This window comes from Danio rerio, chromosome 5 (genome assembly GCF_052040795.2).
Source record: "Danio rerio strain M-AB ecotype USA chromosome 5, GRCz13ab, whole genome shotgun sequence".
NCBI lineage: Eukaryota > Metazoa > Chordata > Actinopteri > Cypriniformes > Danionidae > Danio > Danio rerio.
Genome location: NC_141025.1, coordinates 44,005,122 through 44,027,042, shown reverse-complemented (window position 1 = coordinate 44,027,042; position 21,921 = coordinate 44,005,122). Strand labels below are relative to the sequence as shown.

At 40.1% G+C, this 21,921-nt stretch overlaps 3 protein-coding genes across 10 annotated transcripts in view; 1 reads left to right on the top strand and 2 right to left on the bottom strand.

Moving 5' to 3' along the window:
• LOC141385583 (uncharacterized) overlaps positions 1–21,921 on the top strand; it is a 607,868-nt gene that overhangs the window by 53,458 nt on the left and 532,489 nt on the right. The window lies entirely within an intron of this gene.
• Positions 1–21,921, bottom strand: part of rufy3 (RUN and FYVE domain containing 3) — an 881,807-nt gene that overhangs the window by 625,239 nt on the left and 234,647 nt on the right. The window lies entirely within an intron of this gene.
• Positions 1–21,921, bottom strand: part of LOC799924 (uncharacterized) — a 107,954-nt gene that overhangs the window by 76,861 nt on the left and 9,172 nt on the right. Inside the window, exons 12-22 of one of the 4 annotated variants that reach the window (XM_087253873.1) lie at positions 21,755–21,886; positions 18,435–18,566; positions 18,228–18,350; positions 15,725–15,841; positions 15,030–15,131; positions 14,337–14,420; positions 11,898–11,992; positions 11,676–11,723; positions 11,163–11,538; positions 10,708–10,899; positions 10,227–10,552 (exon numbers count right to left, since the gene is read on the bottom strand). In XM_087253873.1, coding sequence (XP_087109999.1) covers positions 10,446–10,552; positions 10,708–10,899; positions 11,163–11,538; positions 11,676–11,723; positions 11,898–11,992; positions 14,337–14,420; positions 15,030–15,131; positions 15,725–15,841; positions 18,228–18,350; positions 18,435–18,566; positions 21,755–21,886 — 1,508 coding nt within the window. In that variant the 3' untranslated portion in view covers positions 10,227–10,445. Of the gene's footprint in view, positions 1–10,226; positions 10,553–10,707; positions 10,900–11,162; positions 11,539–11,675; positions 11,724–11,897; positions 11,993–14,336; positions 14,421–15,029; positions 15,138–15,724; positions 15,842–18,227; positions 18,351–18,434; positions 18,567–21,754; positions 21,887–21,921 lie in introns of all 4 variants that reach the window. The other 3 variants (XM_087253872.1, XM_087253874.1, XM_088650993.1) reach the window with 3 other exon arrangements.

The window sequence follows — 21,921 nt, the reverse complement described above, 5'->3', positions numbered from 1 at the left end:
CAAGCTTCTCCCGGGACAGCTCGGTCCTTAGAGATGCATGAATAGGTCAGGACAGGGCAGCTGTGGAGTGGAGGTTAACTTTATGGAGGAAAGTGAAATTGTGTGCCACGAGAAATAGAGCTGAAAAGCTTAACTTGTCGATTTTAGGTGAAAAATCGAAATCTGTTGGAGACGTCCGACAGATTAATAGGTACCGACAAAGTCCAGGGGAAGTTTTTGCCAGCATGGGGACGTCTCAAAACAAAGTACGAAGATATGATAGACCGGTGTTTTGGAATATGGGAAAAAATTATATGGAAAAAGAAAAAAAGCATGCAAGATATAGGAAAACTAATAAAGTATCACAAGTTTCTGAGGGAAAGGGAATGTTGAGTGTTACTAGGTTAAACAAATTAAGTGAAGTTTTTAAACTAATTTCGAGAGGAGCACGTGATATAATTGACAGCAGCTGGCCACCTATCTACACTCATTAGTTAGCCAATCAGATCTATCCTAACCCACTATAAGTAGCCTAGCTAGACATTACTCCCTTATCTTCGTTTTCCGAAGAAACAAACGATAGGTCCGCTCTAGCTCCTCCAAAGTTACTCAAGGACAAAACGGATCCTCCACATCTCATACTATCCTTCAACTACAATACCACACCACCATTACTACCATCGTCAGCAACTACAAAAAATGACAACAACAACAGCGACGGCGGCGGAGATCACAACAGCATCAGCGCAGCTACATACAAGAAAGAAAGCTCCGCGCTCCCTGAAAACACCAGCCCCGTCTTAACAACAACCAGCCCAGCATGAAAGTCAGCTCGAGACCGAGGCTCCAACAAGAGGCCGTAGGCCTATCCACTCCAGCCAGATTACAATGCAATCCCCAGTTCCGCTACGTACCTTCTCCAGCATCATCATGCGTCTCTCATATCCAACAACGACTGTCACTGAACTCCTCCAAACTCCTAGACGCCGGGACCACAATTCAAAGCCGCTGCATTAAACCCAAAAAACTTGCGAATCCACGTCTTCACCGCCACCCCCAGGACATAACACGCTCCTGCCACACCCCCTATCCTAAACAGACATTAAACCCGCAATCTCTCCGCCTCCCCGGAGAATCAAGGAAAGGATTAAAAAGCAATATTGGATTTGGACATATTGCAGCAATCATAATTCTAAACACGGATAAAACCAATCTCCCGGACATTAAAGCAACTCTTGGGAATCCCACCTCACCTCTTCCAGCCTGCAGCCCGATTCCAGTGCAGTGGAGTGATAGAATTTCAAGCATTAATAAGCTACTTGAATAAATCGACAAATCAGTCCCCTTTTATATTCTGGAACAAAAATATCACGCTAAGCATAAACTGTGCATCCATCTTAGAACATCAAACACACATGCGCATTATCCCGCAGGGATGCCTTTTCGTCACTCACCTACTTCATCTCGCAGCAGCAATCTCCGCAATAGAAGAGAAAGGATCTAAATCCGATCTTGGCCGTAACAAACTCTGCCTGAAGAGCGTCGCGCACCAGAGGCGCCGACGGCGCGGTGACGCGGCGAGCTTATGACAGAGAATAGTAGATTAATGCACACCAGACTCACACATTCATACTTTTATCAATAAACTAATCAATTGTACAAATAGCGCTCCGCGGCGCGGCAGAATACGAAGTGTCATGAATTGTGGCTGGGCACTACGGACAGCCGCATTGACTTCCTTAGTATTTCTTTCCTTCCTGAGAAAGTCAATGGTTACAGGTTTTCAGCTTTCTTGAAAATGTTGTTTTTAGCGTTTAACATGGGAGTCACCAACCTCTGAAATAACAAATTGCTCAATTTACTTTAATTATAATTTAAGTTTTTGGTAATAATTAATAATATTCATCCAGGTGAAGTCACTGATCATGTTATGATTCTCTTAAAGTTACCAACAATGATTTAACATGGTAGGAAATACCCCGTAATTAATATATCAATGTGCAACACTATTTTATTTATCTTTGCAAATATTTACATTTTTTCATTACTTCTATATTAGAGAAAGCTTACTTGTAAGTGGCGTTATGGTGAGCTATTTTAGATCAAGCCTGTGAGCAACACACGAGAGCCTCGTGGGCTACCTGGTGCCCATCGGTACCATATTTGGCGACTCCTGGTTTAACAGAAAAGAATTCATAAAGGTTTGTAACCATCAGGTGACGCTTAAAGCATGCGACCTGCTTATACTTACTTCCTTAAGCGCTGGAATAGAAGCCATTCATTTATTAGCTATTCAACTTCATCCTCAGTATATCCTTTTTACACAGATGCAGCCCCCTTCGAGGGGTATATTATCGGGGCCGCCAATGCGCTTCTAACGGGCAATATCGTCAATACATTCTGAAAAAAAAAAAAAAAAAACTGTTGTACATGTTCCTAGTTGCATAGGAAATCGCTGACTCTCTTTTTGCTTTATTTTCAGAAACTGGTATCAGAAGCAGAGCCGCAGCTGACTCCATCTCTCCTTTTAAGATGATAATCCCATAACCACAGCATACAAAATTTGCGTCAGCATTCATTTATACATTTTAAGTTACCCCAGAACACCTCATCAGTTTCTCACTGCTCAACACATCCACACATTCCGTTCAATACCATTTTTGGTTTCAAAACACCTTAAAGTCATAGGACTATTCAGGCTTCCCACCAGATTCATAATCCAGTCACTCATTCAGAATTGGAGCCACCACCACAGCAGCACACAAGGGCTATCGTAACAACACATACAAACACTAGGAAGGTAGTCTCCCGACACCTTCAAATCTTATATCTGACTCAGCCACAGCCATCTCAGGGAAGCTCAGAGGACCCTCACCAGCAGACGCAGTAATCCCAGCGGCCAAGGGCATGGGCCTAGTCCAGGGAGAGAATACGACCCAACCATACCAGCTTCCCGAGGGCAGAGGAACTACCCAGTCTCCCAAGGGCGCGGGCATGACCCAGCCATCTAACTTCCTTTCTTCCTTCCAGCTGATTTGCACTCAGCCTTCTCCCCCTTTTCACTCACCTAACTCCAGTAGGAGTTCTCTCCCTGCCCAGGCCCCCTTGTCAACCCTGCCCCCCCCCGGCCGCTGCCACAGAAGTTTTCACTGCCCCCCAACTTTTCTAACTTCTGTAGGACCCTGCCCCCCCCCCATGGCTCTGGCCCCCGCAGGGGCGTTACCCCGAGCTTCGATTCCCGCAGGAATCATCTCACTGCCCTGGCCTTAGCTTTTTATATTATATGTCATTCCATAATGACATATAGTATAGCACTATTTATTTTTCTCTGTTTGATTTTATTTATATAATTTTATATCTATATGCACCCACGCATATAAATATGAATTTATATATAGTGCTGTCACCCTCACGCTCTGTTCCCGCAGGAACAACCCCAGAGCACCTATAGCGCCCGTCACCCTCCAGTAAGAGTCTTTACCTCCCCCTCATCTTTCCCGACTCCTACTGGAGCCAGCTAAATAGCTCACCCAACCCCGAGCTGTGACACGAGTCATGTCACCGACCCTCCCCGGCCCTAGCTTTTATTTATGTTTATTTTTATTTTTTTTTATTTATTATTTTTTTTGTTTATTTCTCACACTTGTCTTTTATTTTTTAAATTTATTTATATATATGTATATATATATGCACCCACGCATATAAATATATATTTATATATAGTGCTGTCACCCTCAAGCTCTAACTCCCGCGGAGTTAATCCCGAGCACCGGACCCCCGCAGGGGTCATCTCCCAACTGCCATTTCACCCTCCAGCTGGGGCTTCACCGACCATTCCTTTTCCCGACTCCAGCTGGAGATGGCACATACAGCTCTCTCTCCCGCAGGAGAGCCAAGAGCTTCGACTCTCGCAAAAGTCAGTAAAAACTCCCCCCCAAGGCCCTAGATTACCCCATTATATATTTATATATCTATATGTTTCATATAAATATATAATTATATATAGTGCTGCCACCTCCCAGCTCTATCTCCGCATGGAGTGTTCCTCGAGCAAATTACTCCTTCGGAGTCCCCGCCCCCCCTGCCCCCCTTCACCCCCTTCTCCAGCCGGAGTCCTTCCTTCCCCTTCCCTTATATGACTCCAGCAGGATTCCCACCCACCCCATGGCTCTGACCCCCGCAGGGGTCTCCCCGAGTCTCTACTCAAGCAGGAGTATTCACAGCCCACGCCAACTCTGCTCGGGTTCCCGCAGGAACCTGTTTCACCCTTTGCTCCAAAGGAGCCCTCTTTACCTTTTTCTTTTTCAAATAACTATATCCAGCAGCCGGATATAGCATTTCAAGCCTTTTGGGGAGTTTCTTCGAATACATGGCTGCTGTCCCGAGCTTCATGCATTTGGGGAGCTCTCGAGAACCACCTGATCTCGTACTCCCCTCACATGCTCTATGGACCTGGCGGGAGCCCTGGGCTCAACTATCTCCGAGCTCAGGGTTCTCTCCCGGGACAGCATGCCAAACCTGCTTACAGTTGTCAAGCAATATCTAAGTGTGAACTCTTGAAGTGAAGTTTTTAAACTAATTTCGAGAGGAGCACGTGATATAATTGACAGCAGCTGGCCACCTATCTACACTCATTAGTTAGCCAATCAGATCTATCCTAACCCACTATAAGTAGCCTAGCTAGACATTACTCCCTTATCTTCGTTTTCCGAAGAAACCCCCCATCCACCCCTTTCTCCTCCTTTTCTCCTTTACAAAAAGGGGAGCTCTCGAGAACCACCTGATCTCGTACTCCCCTCACATGCTCTATGGACCTGGTGGGAGCCCTGGGCTCAACTATCTCCGAGCTCAGGGTTCTCTCCCGGGACAGCATGCCAAACCTGCTTACAGTTGTCAAGCAATATCTAAGTGTGAACTCTTGAAAAGAGTTGATTGAGAAGGCAGAAGGAAAAGCAGGTTGTTTTTGTGTAAGGAATGTGTGTGTGTCGTGTGGAGACGCTGTTGATTGTTGGCTCAGAAAGGAAGATAAGAGGCAAAGAGGAAAATGCTGCTGAGGCAGCTGGCATGTAGGGAAGAGAATGAAGAAGTGTCATGTAGGGAAAAGAATGAAGGAGATAAAGTGAAGGAAAAAGCAAGTGAAAAATGTGAAAGTGTGAATGAAAGATTAATTAGCATTACTAATCTTTTCTATACATCTGTTTCCATACATGTACCGCTGTACCATCACTATCCCGTGGCTGAGCTGCGAGCCCTGAGAACTGACCCAGACCTCAACTGCTACTGTCCCAGAAGACCTCCGACCGCAACAACGAAATTCCCACCTCGAGCGAGTGGAGGACATCTGTTTGAACTGGAGAAATGGACATTTAACGGACATTCTGCTGTGTGCTCAACATGTTGAAGACAAGCTGAGTGAAGCAAGAGCAAGACAAGAAGAAAGCAGAAAACGAGCTGCACATGGCTCTGGTACAAGCAGCCAACCAAAGATCCAACCAAGACCTGACAACCAAAGATATCACAAGTTCAAAGGCGACAAAGGTGTCAAGGGTGAGAAAGATACCAGAAGATGGAGAAAGTGGAATGTGACGGATGGCAATGAAATCTACAGAGCCTGTGGGGTACGTGACGAGAAACTCTACCAAATGTCTGCGCTTGCCACCGAGATGGACTTTTGGTCAAGGATTGACCCGAAAGGCGCAAACCAACAACGGAGCTGATGTGCGGAAAGGGAAGAGCAGAATGGAGAGGGTCTGGGCAAGCAGCCAACAGCTACAGTAAAGGGAAGTAAACATTTTTTACTAACATGTTTAAATGCAGACACATTTTTATACACACATATTCACATACACTGATATACTGGCTCTCTGCAATGAAGAAAAAGCTTGCATTTCCCACTGTAATTTTGATCACAGTGATGTTGATCATTTTTCTGATGAAATGGCATTGTTTTTTTTTGGTAATGAAGCATTAATATGCCAACATATTTTATGTTGAGTGAGACCACTTTGGTTGAGTTTCTAGCTGATAGTGGAGCTAGCAGATCTTGCATACGACCATGTGACCTACAGTGTGAAATAGCTTTGAAAAACAAATTTCATGAGTCTCTGTCTGCATCTGGTCATACAGTGATCGAGCGATTTACAGCTCCGCTGAGCTGTGAGACAGAGGGGGGTAAAATTTTCAGACATGCATTTGTTTGTTCACCAAAATGCCCGGTTCCCATCCTCGGAAGGGACATTTTGTGTAAACTAAACTTGATTTTAACGGCAGATTCCTCTGGTGTGAGAGTGATTGAAGGGGAGGAATTTTGTTGTTTACAAATTGAATCACAAGAGCCGAAGTGGGCCTATGAATGGCTCATTGAAGACAATGAATGGGCTAATTCAATTTGCAAATTGGCTAAAGAACGTGTTAAACCTTTTGACAGTGATATGATGTCTCCTGGTGAACTGCATTGTACGTCACAGGTCGTAATTGATAGGGATGATGATTTTGAAAAAGCTTGGTTTGAGAAAGATGAACAGGAAACTTTGAAATTGGAGAAAATGTACTGGAATGGCAGTTTTTGCGCAGTTTCAGTGTCTCTGTCAGAAAAGCAGCTTTCATTCTATCTCTTGTCAGCACAGGCTGTGCCTCACATATCAGTTTGCAAGGGTAAACAACAATCTTGGGCTGATTTAGGGCCGTTTGTGAAGCAGTGTGTTGAAGCTGATGACTGGGAGAGTAGAGAAAGAGGGATGGAATTTAGCAAAAGCGCAGAAGCATTTAGAGTAGACAGTGAAACAAAAACAGCTGTTTCAAAAACTGTGACTTCTATTGACAAGATGTGCGTGAAGAATTCTTGCATGGTTGACTTTACAGACATACACCCAGCTTTAGCAGAAATACCCAGCGAACTGTGGGCTAAAAGCAAGTATGATGTTCGTTTGATTAAAGGTTGTGAGCCAGTTACAATCACTGCAAAATCTGATTACAGACCATGTCAACAACAATATCCTTTGAAAAGGGAAGCCATTGAGGGCATTACCCCAGTGTTTGAGGCTTTACTGGAACAGGGCGTTATTGTACCATGCAACAATTCTGAGGTTCGCACCCCTATTTTTCCTGTGAAAAAGATAAGGGATAATGGGATGCCTACAGAATGGCGTTTTGTACAGGATTTACAAGCAGTAAATGCAGCTGTCAAACAAAGGGCTCCATTAGTTCCAAATCCGTACACGATTTTGTCACAAATTCCTGAAAAATCACTATTCTATTCAGTGGTTGATCTGGCAAATGCATTTTTCAGTGTGCCAGTGGACAGAGACAGCCAATTTTGGTTTGCATTCAATTTCAATGGTAAAGGCTACACCTTTATACGTCTGTGTCAGGGTTTTACAGCATCTCCAACTTTGTACAATGAAGCGTTGTTAAGAAGTTTGGAACCTTTGACCCTGACAGCTGGAACTGCTTTGCTACAGTATGTTGATGACTTGTTGATATGTGCTGAGGATGAGGAGACATGTGTGAAAGACACTGTGACTCTCCTTAAACACCTGGCTAAGGAGGGCCACAAAGTCAGTTTGACAAAATTGCAGTTTGTTAAACAAAAGGTAACATTTTTGGGGCATGTCATTGCACCACACAGTAAATCTCTGTCTGAAAAAAGGGTGAGTGGTATAAAAAATGTACCAAAACCGCTGACGAAAAAACAAATGTTGTCTTTTTTGGGAATGTGCTCATATTGTCGCACATTTATTCCAAATTATGCAATTTTGGAACAACCCCTGAGAGCCCTTACATTAGGGAAGGGGATGAAATCCACTGACAAACTAGAGTGGACGACAGAGGCAGAGCAGGCATTTGTAAACATGAAATTACAAATGGCTGAAGCCCCTGCATTGGGTTTACCTGTACCAACAAAACCATTTGTTCAGATGGTAGATGAGAGAAATGGGTTCATGATGTCATTGCTCCTACAGGATCATGGAGGTAGATTGCGACCTGTGGCCTACTTTTCGAGCAAACTTGACCCTGCAGTAGCAGACCTGCCACGTTGCTTAAGAGCAGTGGCGGCTGCGGAAAAAGCTGTTATGGTTTCAAGAGATTTTGTTGGTTATTCTGATCTGATATTGATGGTGCCACATTCTCTGTCCATGATACTTCAAGAACAAAAAACATCGCATCTGTCAACTGCTCGCTGGCTGAGATATCACACTATCTTGTTAGATATGCCAAATGTGACTGTTAAACGATGTACTGGTTTGAATGCAGCTACTATTCTTCCTACTGAGGAGGATGGGGAAGGGCATCATTGTTGTTTAACAGCACTTGAACAGGTGTGTACACCACGACCTGACCTCTCTGACGAACCACTTGAAAATTGTGACAATGTCCTCTTTGTGGATGGTTCAGCGTTCAAAGATCCACAAACAGGCAAGAATAAGGTTGGTTACGCTGAAACAACTGAATTTGATGTGATGGCTTCTGGTAAATTACCAGGGCACTATTCGGCACAGGCCGCAGAGCTCGTGGCATTGACAGAGGCATGTAATTTGATGGCAGAAAAAGAAGCTACCATTTACACTGACTCTAGGTATGCATTTGGGGTAGCTCATGATTTTGGGGCTCTGTGGAAACACAGAAAATTTCTAAAGTCTGATGGTCGACCAATAGTCAATGCTCCTTTAGTGGCAGCACTGCTGGATGCGATTTTACTACTTGACAAACTGGCCATTTGTAAATGCGTAGCGCACACTAACAACAAAGATTCTGTTTCTGTAGGTAACTCCAGAGCTGACGCAGCAGCAAAAGTCACGGCGTCCCGAGACGAGGACAACTCTGAATGTTCTCTGCTATCTGTTGATAATGACAATGACATGTGTTCTTCTTTGCAGGATATGCAGACCTTCGCGACGGGGCTGGAGAAAAACAAGTGGAGACAGTCTGGCTGTGTGATGAAAGATAATGTGTGGAAGTATGCTGAGGGCAAGGCGTGTTTACCAAAATTTTTTTTCCCAACATTATGCGAAATTACTTCACGGTAAAGATCATGTGTCAAAAACAGCAATGGTTGCGCAAATGATTGAACTGTGGTTCACAAAGGGGTTGACTACATTTGCGGACAATTTCTGTAGACGATGTGTAATTTGCAACACACATAATGTGGCCAGAGTGATAAAAGTTCCACAATCATCTCATCCACCTCCAACGGGGCCTTTTGAATATTTGATAATGGATTTCATTGAATTGTCCCCATGCAATGGGAAAAGGTATTGTTTGGTGATGGTTGACGTGGTCAAAGTGGGTTGAAGTTTTTCCAACCTCAAAACAAGATTCGGCTGCGGTAGCAAAAGCGTTACTGACTGAAATCGTGCCGAGATGGGGAATACCACAAAAAATAAGCTCAGATAATGGTACCCATTTTGTTAATGAAGCAATCAAACAAGTGGGCCAATATTTGGAAATTGATTTGAGAACACATTGCAGTTACCATTCAGCTTCAGGTGGAGCTGTTGAGAGAGAAAATGGTATTGTGAAAAAAACAAATTGGCAAAATGTTGTGAAGACACAGGGCTTCTATGGGTTCAAGCTTTACCCATTGTCCTAATGTACATGAGAATGAGAAAAAGATCAAAAATGAATTTGAGCCCATTTGAAATTCTCTTTGGCAGACCACCGTGTGTAGGTGTGAATGGGGGTAAACAGCAGCTGCCCTCAACAGATGTGTGTGAGGATGACATGTTGAATTACTGTAAGATATGTCTCATGTGTTGTCCAATGTTTGTGTGCAGGTAAAGGCCGCATTGGGGAAGGCAGCTGAGAGACCACTACACAATCTGAGGCCTGGCGATTTCGTGGTGATAAGGGACCTGAGGAGAAAGAGCTGGAGAGCGAAACGTTGGCTGGGTCCATTTCAAATGCTACTGACCACTGAGACAGCGGTGAAGGTCGCAGAGCGGGCGACGTGGGTGCACGCTGGGCACTGCAGGAAAATTCCACCACCTGAGGAGGATTCCGCGAGGGAGTAGGAGAAAAAGAGGGGCTCTGAAGATGTCTGAAGGAAAACAGCAGGCTGATATCTGAGTGAAGCAAGGTCACAGCTGGGGAGAAACAACAACAAAGTCAAGAGGGGTGTGTGAAACAGTAACTTCTACCACTAGAGGAGCCACACAGCGACATGTACTGCGACAATCTCAGTGACACAGGACGCAACGCATCAGCGCACGTCACAAGCTCCAGTGGCACATGCCGCTATCCACTGACACCAGTCGCCAAGCATATTAACAGGCGCAATGGCTTCTGTGCATCAGATGTTGTGTCATTTAATTAAAGGTATAGACGAATCTCTGCATTGATCCTGTTGGCTGTCTAAACATCTGCCTGGTGACCTACTTGAACCTGCACCATATCCACGATCAAGCCCTCCAGATGTGCCACCAGAAGTGTCAATAATCCTACCAGAGTGTGCCAGTGGTTTCTGTCCATCAGGTGTCTATCTTTTTGCTGAACCACTTATGATCAATAATATCCTCCAAAGTGGGTCCATCGTCAACATTGAAACCGAAGCACATTTTCAGAAGATCTCTGCATTCTGTAGAAACGGAGAGAATTGATTAATCTTGTATGTTCTCACATGCCTAACATGAAAACTGTATATGAAGTTAGACTTAATTTCACATTTTTACAGTCTTGACAACACTGTCCAATTATATCTGAACAGCACTTTATGTTGAGTTATTGTCTCACCTTTGGATACACTGGGGTGAAATCTTGGATACTCAAACATAGAGCGAAGGGGCCAATATCCATTCACCATCCTTGCCAGGAGTCTTGCCACACACTTCACATTTTCTTCTAGAGCAAAATGTGCATTCCTCAAGAAACCAACTTCTACTAGACGAGAATGCCACCTACATTTGCAGTAGATTTGGTCAAATCCTGTAAGCAACAGATTTGTGAGTTAGAAGAGTAGAACAGCAATTTATAATAATTAAGCCATCAAAACTATTTCATTACAAGTGGTCAGTGTAAAAGCAGGAGATCAATAAGCTGGGATATTAATAAGCAGCATTAAAAAATAAAAAAACAATCAGTGCAAATTCTCCAGCATAACAGTCAGCATGAATTGTAAAATCTAGAACTGCCGGTGACCAGCAATACCAGAGGTTTCAGCAGGAGAGGTGAAGAGAAAAGCATCTTACCAGCGTGCGGTTTTAAGTGGCCCGCAATGTAATCACTGCAGCCAAAACCAATCAACTTGACTTGAAGGGTCTTTGGATTCACCAGGATGTTTTCTTCATAGATTGCACTATGGTTAATGCCATGCTCCAGGCAGTGTTCTAATGCAATTAGGATCTGCAGGATCAAGAGTCGCGCTACACTTTCAGTCAAGGGACCATTGTTTCTCCTGAAGAATGCAGTCAAGGTCATACTCGGCTGCATGTACTCCATGACCAAAACATCATATTCCTCCACTTCAAAAAAGTCATACAACTCTATGATGTGGGGACATAAGGAAGGCTTCTTCAGTTCAAGCATTATTCTGGCCTCCGAAGTCGGGTAAAAGACACGTCCAGGCTAGAGAAAAATATTGGAAAAAGGTTAGAGCATGTGAACTGTATAATGTATCTGCACAATTATAACTGTATAATATAATGTGTTTAATATAGATTCAACACATATTCAGATATATTCATTGTGTTGTGTTTACTTACTTTCCGATTTATGTAACAGTTCGGCATATAAACGAATTTCAGGGCAACCTGCAAAAGAAACAAAATATTAATATTTTTTCCCCAAAGCAATGAAAAAAACAATCATAATAAATCCAATAATACATGTGTATAATCCAACATGGACATGTGTCCATATGCACACCACTTCCTTTACAAGAAGAAAAAATTAAGTAAACAACATGTGCAGCAAAAGTGACTTACCTTTTTTCCATCAGATTTGCGTGTTGCCACGTAGACAGTGCCATAGATTCCCTTTCCTAGCTTCCTTCCAAGCTCATATTTGTCAAGAGGAGATCCTGAAAAACAAACAAAAGGATTATGACAGTTTACCAGGATTGCTCATTTCTGTTTTTGTCTTACTGTGATAGTAGGAGAATATATTTCTGTTGAGGTTCAGCGTGCTATAAAACTGTGTTTGCTTACTGACAAAAATATAAAACTTAAAAATGCCAAAACTGACATTTTGGCCTCCAGATGCCGAAGCGCAGATGTTTCAAAACTAATGCTGGGAAAAAATTGATCACGATTAATCATAGTATATTTATTATATATATAGACACATGCATGCAAACGATTTACATAGATTTTGCTACAAATTCATATTTATCAGTCAAACTGCTATAAACACCCACACACACACTTCACCAGCACGTTCGTGTCTCTCTATGTGTGTACGAGACTTTGCATTGACTCTCTTTTGGCAGCTTTTCCATGCGTTTTACATCTCAGATAATGAAGTCGCAAAAGATATGTAGATGATTTATATTACATACACCTGCATATTCCGGATATATGTGAAAGACATCGTGTGACACGTTAAGTTAAAAACACAGGATACCTCTCCTAACTCTCGTGAAGCAGCAAAAAATAAATCAAGGCTCACACAGGTCACATCCCACATCTTGTGCTCTATTCTTCTTTCAAGATATCTTACAGAAAATAACTTAATCCAAGCATCAGAGAAAAAGAAAGTCTCGCGCACATGCGCTTGTTACAGAAAGTTCACACATTCACACACACACACACACACACACACACACACACACACACACACACACACATAGACACACACAAAGGCAAGGTCTCTCAAAGGAGCTGCACCCCATTTTTACTTGTTACAGACACTTGTCAGATTTTATTTTAGAGAGCAGGCAGGAAGTTGACTGACTGTTTAAACAGCAGAAAAGTGCGTGCTTGTACGGGCGTGACGTGGAGCCGATCCGCGAATCGCAGTACATTATGACGATGACCAATCAGAGTCACTTGAGGGCGGGCCTTTCAGAGAAACTAGGAAATATATCAGTTGTTTTCATGTTAGCAGAGTAGCTGTTTAGAATCAAAGTGAGATTTATGAAAAAATAAGATGATTTCCTTCAAGTGAAACATGAGCACACATTGCTTTGCATCTTATTAACACAACCAAGCCTTAAAATTACATTCTGGACCACTCCTTTAAAAAACACATTAAATATCAATACTAATGTAGGATAATGTTATGTTCTGAGAACTTTCTGTCCCCAGAGTTATACATGCTGTATTTACAGATTAATGAACGCTAAAAGCAATGTGTCTGATGCTTTCCTACTTTTTGTCTTATTAGTGAAGTTAAATGAGCACTGAGACTATAAGCCCCTTTTCCTTGTCTTCCATGTTTTGGGAATAATGAGAATATTTCCATCACTGAAATGTAAGACTCTCCATTGTTGGTTTCTGTCTGTTTCTGCTGAGAGAAAATTCTCATTTAACATTAATTTGAATTCAGCAATTTATTATTTAAAAAGTGAATTAATTAAACTAAGAAGTAACTCGCTTTACATTTTTTCAAATAGTAACTCAAAATTTTTACTGAATACTTTACTCATTACTTAGAAAAGTAAGATTATTAGGTAACTCACGTTACTTGTAATGCGTTATCCCCAACACTACATATATATTATATAACACACGCACATATATTATGTCAAAACAAACTTTTATTTAGACGTGATTAACCGTGAATAACCTTTGCTCAGCACTATTGAAACACTGATCTAAAACACACGCGTCACATACATTCGGTGATCCGAGACTTGACATCCTTTCTAAATCTGCATTTGATTGACTGAAAATCCACACAATCGCACACAGCCTAGTGGGCAGTGCGGCAACATGTACTGTAACTACAGCACATTGCAGATGCTCTGAGTTCAAATCCTGGCTTGTGGACCTTCCTACTCTTTCTCTTAAACTTTGCATTTATTTACAGAGAGTTTATTCAGATGTCAGACCGAACACATTACAAGAACAAAACTATGAAACCACATATTTTAAATGTTTATTACATGCTTTGCCCTGGATTCAAACTCATGACAACTGCATTCCAGATGTGAACATTATCCACTCTCCAATCACTTGATGGAATGAATGTTTTACACGACATATTATAAATCCTCAACTGCTTCTCTGTCAAAGCGGTTTCAGACCAACAGATTTCACTGTAGAGACACATTTGCTTTGACTGTTTCAGTTTTTCATGAATCCTCGCTCTGCCCACCACTATTCAAAACGATCCAGAATTTACTGGAGATTTTTCAGGAGAAACATGATACCATGTTACAGAAATTACAGGAGAAATGTGAGGTCTTGCGATAGAAGACTGACCTGGGCCGGTGTCTCTTCTACAAAAATATGGATCATCATCGTCATCATCCAGAAAATGTTGCTCAGCATTTCCTTCTCTGCTTCCTTAAGGGGATTACAATGAAAAAAGGTTTATTATTGTGAGATGAACAGGACCCATCATTTATAGCTTTAGCTTGTTTTTATTACACCATTCCAGCACCTCCATTCTTCAGCATACACATTCCTTGAATCGCGTTCACCCCTGACTCCACCCACTTCCACTTACATGACTTAAACACACATTAAGCTACAGATATTATTTATTAGGGGTCTAAACCTTCACAGGTCTCATGGTTTTGTTTACAATTATCATGTCACTGATTTGATCTAATTCCACATCATGATGAATTCCATACACACAGTTTTTAATATTCCTACACATGAACACAATTTTGTTATTTAATTCAAAACTACAAAAACATTCAGATATACGAACTGAACTTTTAATTGGATCAGCTCAAAGAAAACATGCTTCCTGAATATATCCAACAAAACTCAAATATGGCAAGGTTTATACCACCCTTTCAAACTGATTACAATTTCATTTGGTTTGACCATGTTTATTCCATTGAGGTGTTTATATGAAGCATTTATCATTCGGATTAAACTTTTAAACCAATTTAAAGGCTCCATGTAAACACACCTACATTGTTTTTATCAAAGTAAACTGACCTGAGCTGGTGCCGGGTTCTTCAATTTCATCAGGAAACTGTGATGGTTCACTGCTTGCTGCCGGCATCAAGTCCTCCTGATCTTCATCAACCTGAGAAGCTTCTTCAACTAAAGTGGATTAAATATATAAAAAGTTTCATCATTTTTATAATATAAATACATTTCATATTCTAATTTTTATTTTATTTGAACAAGTGATTAGAATCTGTTACCGTTTCTTCTAACAAAAGTATTTTAAACTTTAAACTTTAACTTATTACCACAAGAATATTACATACAGTACAACAAAACCCAGTGGTAAAACCTACAAAAATGTGAATTTAATACCACATATTACCTGGAGAATATTACAGTACACAAAGTATTGTTGTAAATATTAAAAACACATTAAAGCAATACTATTAATTACTGCAAGAACATTACAGAAATATTACATGCAACAATACCTTACACAAAAACAACACAGTACTACACAATTACGACTCCAGATTTTTGTTCTTCTATTTATCATATGGAATACCACAGGATATTTTTGTGAGCGATGGCTTTAAATTATTACCCATGGCACTCTTTCTGAATCACAATCAGCAACGACAGTCATGTGATACTGCCTCAACTTAACAATCTGTATTTTAAGGACCAAATTTATCATAGTAGAATTGGAGAAATGAAGGGTCTTGTCATTGTAAACTGACCTGAGCTGGGGCTGGGTTCATCCCTTTCATCAGGGAACTGAGGTGGCAGCATCAAGTCCTCCTGATTTTCATCATCCTGAAAAGCTTCCTCGACTTTTCTTTTTCTGCCTCTGCGTCCTAAAGTGGAAAATATGGAAGGGTTAATTACAGATGATCACTTATTTTGGTAATCTGCATTCTAGAGCTGCACAATTCTGGCTAAAATGAGAATCGCAAATTTTTTTTTTTTTTTGCCTAAAATAAAGATCAGGATTTTCTCACGAGTCTGTAGATGTAAAATAAAGGTTAATATGAGTGGGCTATGATTATTGTCATTCTCAAACATGTGGTAAAACAGCAATAGGCTTTGTGTATCTGTACTGTTAGTTAAAATGCTTAATTTTGTATAGACTTGGAATGGTGGACTTGAACAGACTTTAGATTTGTCCTGGTCATCAATGCTGATGATAGTTCTGATGTTGAATTATTGTTTCAGACATATGCTTACAATCTGTCGTTTTCTGCTTAAAATCTGTCACTGACGTCATTTTCGTGAATACAGAAGACTGGGTGGGTATTTTTTCAATTCGGTTGGTTTTGGATACTGTTTGGGCTGGCAACCCTGTGCACGCTTTCGGTTTCATTTTCACTACTAAGAGCGGTTCACTGCCCGCGCGACTTCCAAACGATCACTCTGTGCCACAAACTGTTATTTACAACTTTATTACCTGTTATTCACAGCTTATGCAGGTTCTGTTCACTAAGTAAACTTCACTCAGAGGCGTGCGCCTACATTCCCTCCCTTCCTTTGGTAACAGCTGACGGTCAGCTCACGTCACAAGTGATTTTGCAGTTGCAAATACATTACATGAAAAAGAAATGACATTTTGAGTTGAATTGTATCTTATAAATACAGCATGTGACTTTTAACACCATTTGGAGGTGTCCATGTTGCTGAACAACGTATGTAAAACAATGTGAGGACTTGTGCGGCCATCATTGCTTCTCTCCTGAACTTGAAAATATGATTGACAGAATCGTTGAAATGCTGGATTAAGATCGTCTAGGGGGTCGAATCAAGATCGCAATCTTTTTATGATTAATTGCGCAGATCTACTGCGTTCATTCATATTACTACTCAGTATAGGGTGAACCCGATTAGTCAAAGCTTCACAACGACCAATCTCCCAGCTGAATATTTGCAGAGGTAAATTACGAAATGAGGATCAGGCTATTTTGGCTATATGGGGGTTCCACATGATTTCACATCGAACTACTGGTTTTCACCCCTTTAGTGACTGCTTATCAAAATATAATCCAAACCGTTTGCTATACGCTCTTCTAGCGCTGGACTTTTAGAATTTCACTCTGTATTCCTGATGCGATCTGGCAGGACTATTTTAGGCTCTATGCTCCATAAGTTTGGAATTGTCTCCCAAATGAAGTGAAAGAATCCCCCAGCATTCATGATTTTAAAAAGCCATGAATATTTACCAGATTTATGCTTTGAGTGTCAGTTTTGCACTCCATATGTGATTATTTATTTTTTTTATTATTATTATTAGACCCCCGCCAATCTCCACTCCCACAAACATCAACCCGAATACAGATAAGATTGGTAAATTAACATTTGACTATGTTAATCCTGATTCAGGGTCAGAACTACTACTTAGTTATTTATTTTTATTTACTAATTTTGTTTGGTTCTTTGTCATTTGATTAAAACACTTCACTCTTTACTTTACAAAGTGGAATTTTAAGCACCAAAAATAAATTTTATTCACAATTTACTCTCACTCAGGTGGTTCTAAACCTTTATGTTTACTTTTTCTGGTAAACTCAAAAGAATATATTTTGAAGAAAGCTGAAACTCTCTAACCAATGACTTCCACAGCAGGAGAACAAACACTATGGAATTCAATGAAGACAGATTTCCAGCTTTCTTTAAAATATCATCATTTTTGGTTGACAGAAAAAAAAGAAAATCATAAAGGTTTGGAACAAGTATATAATTATGTTTTTTTCACCTTTTACTGGGATAGAATAGTGGAGGACAGACAGGAAAGTATTAGGACCAGAGAGAGGGGAAGGGTCAGCATAGGTCCTCGAGTCAGTTATCGAACTCGGGTCGCCATGAGCACCATGGTGCTATATGACGGCACACTTAACCACTAGGCTATTGGCACCGACTGGTTTGGAACAAGTTAAGTGTGAGAAAATGATGACAGAATTTTTGGTGAAGTATATAGCTTCCTTTTTCAATTTCTATTCATATACATACTAATTTCTTATTCACCTTGTTTTTGTAAGTTTCTGCAAATACCCACACTGATGTTGGTTCTATATTTTCTAAATCTCTTGTGCTCTTATTGAAATAGTCTCTAACCTGAAGGTTATCTCAGTTACATGTATTTGAAAGTTGTTGGAAACTTTTCAGTTCATTGTCAGCAGTGATGAGACAGAAAACTATCTCTTTATTGAAAGTGGAGCTAAAGAAAAGTGTGTTTTGTGGAAGTAAACTGACCTGAGCTGGTGCTGGGTTCTTCACTTTCATCAGGGAACTGTGTTGGTTTATGCTGTGTTGCCGGCATCAAGTCCTCCTGATCTTCATCATCCTTAAAAGCTTCCTCCATTTTTCTTTTTCCTGCTGAACAAAATTAATTTACCACAAAAAAAGTATATCTCTTTAACGAAGCTGAAGAAAAGTGTGTTCTTGTGGTAGTAAACTGACCAGAGCTGGTGCTGGGTTCTTCACTGTCATCAGGGAACTGTGTTGGTTTATGGCGTTTTGCCGGCATCAAGTCCTCCTGATTTTCATCATTCTGAAAAGCTTTCTTGGCTTTTCTTTTTCTGCCTCTGCATCCTAAAATGGATCAAAATATGGAAGTTATTTAAAGATGATCACTTATTTTGGTAATCTGCATTCATTCATTACTACTCAGTAACTTCGCAACTACCAATCTCTCAGTCGAATATTTGCAGAGGTAAATTATGAAATGAGGATCAGGCCATTTTGGCTATAAAGGGGTTCCGCAATGTCTGATTTCACATCGAACCACTGGTTTTCTCCCCCTCAGTCGGTATATAGCATGCGTTCATGTAATTAATGCTGTAACTGAAAATAAAAATGTTTTTGGTAAATATTTTGACATGCTTGAACAAATTCACCCTCCTTGACATTTAAGTTTCACTCTCCATGATCTGTGACTGTCAGACAAGCATCTAGGCAGCAGGGATTTAATCTTTCACAATATCTGTTATATTTTATAATATTTTCAACTATTAAAAATGTGAAGGCACTTTCAAATGGTAAAAGATTAACCAAAAAAAGAAGCAGGGAGTGTCAATAATTCATGTCACATCACTCAACAACAACTAACACTTCAAACTGTTTTTGTGTGTGTGTGTGTGTGTGTGTGTGTGTGTTAACCAATAAGAATCTCACAATACGTTTTGCTTATTTTACTTGTACAATATTTATATTCTCAGTGTTGATTTCATCAATGAAAACAGCTTGACACAAGCAGAATCTGACAGGCAACTTGCCTGAAAGCATGGGCTCTGAACTCTGGATCTAATGAAGGAATTGCTCAAAGTAGTGGTTTATAACAAATTAATTCTGGTTATTTTATATCTTTTTAACTACATTTTAGTCTCCTGATTCTTTGTCTACAATAATGCTTTGCCTATTCTGTGGATGAGCAGATCAGGGCATGTGCATTCATAGCGTTCAGTCTCATTATCAGCATATCTGTTTGTGTCAAGCTGTGTATAGGCAACAAACAATTTCAGCATCTTCACTTTTGGCTGAACTATTTCTTTTTTTATATATGAAGGGCTCAGATGCAAAAGCCGCTTAACGTAACTTCCGCCAAAAATGAGCTAAAGACATAAAGCAAATGCTTTAGGCACATAGTACATGTTCATCTAAATCCCAGCATCCACACATTCAGAAATAACAGTTTGTTTGCAAAAGCTTTTAAACGCCACTTGCCTTTGACAGCAAAACCCGCTATGTCCCGAGAACCAATCAGAAGCTGTGAATCGAATCATGTTTTCAATGTAACAGCGCTCTGATACGCGGGCTTTTATGAGCAGACTGTTTTATTAATTTAGATTTTAAAAGATGGAGTTTGATGAAGTTCATGAGCCTGTCTGAATGTCAGTGAATGGCAAATGAAAATGTCCCTTGCCTCAAAACTCTGTGCATTATAAGAAAAAGAAAACACACTTTACAGTCAGAAGTGCAGCATGCATTCATGTTTTTTACGCAGTGACGCTACTTTAAATGTATCTGAATTACTTTACATTAAACGGCAACATTGTTTCACGAAAGAAGTTAAGATAATGATAAGAATTAAGAAATGATAATGTTAAGATGTAAGTAATGTCAATTTTAATGTTATTGATTAATGCACTTACTTGACAGATTTCCTTATAGTCCCTGGTTTATCAGGGGTTACCACAGCGGAATGAACTGCCACTTACTTGACAGATTTCTGTATTTTTAATTGTAGGAGGTTTGTGTATGTGTTTATTGTTTGGTAAAATAATTTCTAATTGCTTCTTTAGTGATTTTGCAACAAATTATACTTTTTTGTCCCAATTTGTGGATTTACAGGGTTTTGCATAAAAAGCACAAGTGGATTTAGCTGGTTTTAACGCAAAAGAAAATATACCTTGTTAAAAACCAAAGAATTGTCTAAAGTGACATTTTTGAAAAAAAAAAAGTTATTTCATTTACTAGCCAATAACCTTTTCATTATCTAGAAAATGACTCGTTTGAACCTAATTATAGGTGTTTGATAGAGAATGCTTATTACAAAAAAAGTGGTCTGATGGGTTTAGAGGGTTTTGCATCTGGACTCATATATATCTTTACTGGATACAATCTTATTTAAATTCCTAAGCAGTGTTTCCTGTAGGATTTTTTCCAGCTGTGAAAGCAGGCCTTTTTTATACAGATCTACTAACTACCTGTGGCGTTATTACAATGACAAATGTCGTGAGCGCAGTATTACAACTTGAGATCGCAATTATGTAATAGCTTTCAAGCATGCCAATCTTTTTGCTTGCGCGCTGATTTCCTCTGCTCATGCACAAAACTTCTTGCACAACCCCTCAAATATGCTGCTTAAGTGCAGATCTTCTTGTGCGCTGTCAAATAAACGCTGCTGAAGAACGATATAGTGCATTTATTTAACAAGTATGTCTCCAATATTTATTAGATTTGCTAGGAATATTTTTGAAGACCTACAGAGCGGTATTAATGTGTCCTGAAGTAAAGTGAAACAGCTATACATCGTGTTTGCTGGCCTCACACATCACGCACCTGTCAGTCAGTCAGCCAGCACGTAACCTTAAAGGGTTAAACAAATGACGCACAGCACTACAAGCAGTGTAATAAGGAGATATGTATAATTTTTTGTTATTTTGAAGAATTATTTTCCATGTACATAGTTTTAAAATTACATTACAGATTCAATCCCATTATTGTTTTTATCTCTATTTTCAGATCTTGCCAAAATGTGTGAATAATATTACAATATTAAACTACGTGAAAATGATCGGCCATTGCATTTCCACATTTTCTCCAGCATTCACCATTTTTTATTACAAGTTGGAAAATATTTATTTTTTCCAAATAAATTCCCTTGAATCTGGGTTAATTGTGATCATCTGTGTTTTCCACATAGATAACCATACCTCTTTTCTTATAATTACATTAGCTTCCTTTTCCCATTTCTATTTGATATACATGGCTGAGTGTTTCTTTGCTGATGTCAGACAGGAATAGTTTATTGATACTAATTTCTTATTCACCTTCTTTTTGTAAGTTTCTGCAAATACCCACACTGATGTTGGTTCTATATTTTCTGAATCTCTTGTGCTCTTATTGAAATAGTCTCTAACCTGAAGGTTATCTCAGTTACATGTATTTGAAAGTTGTCGGAAACTTTTCAGTTCATTGTCAGCAGTGATGAGACAGAAAACTATCTCTTTACTGAAAGTGGAGCTAAAGAAAAGTGTGTTTTGTGGAAGTAAACTGACCTGAGCTGGTGCTGGGTTCATCACTTCCATCAGGGAACTGTGTTGGTTTATGCTGTGTTGCCGGCATCAAGTCCTCCTGATCTTCATCATCCTTAAAAGCTTCCTCCATTTGTATTTTTCTGCCTCTGCCCCCTAAAGTACATTAAATACAATAAACTTTTTATTCA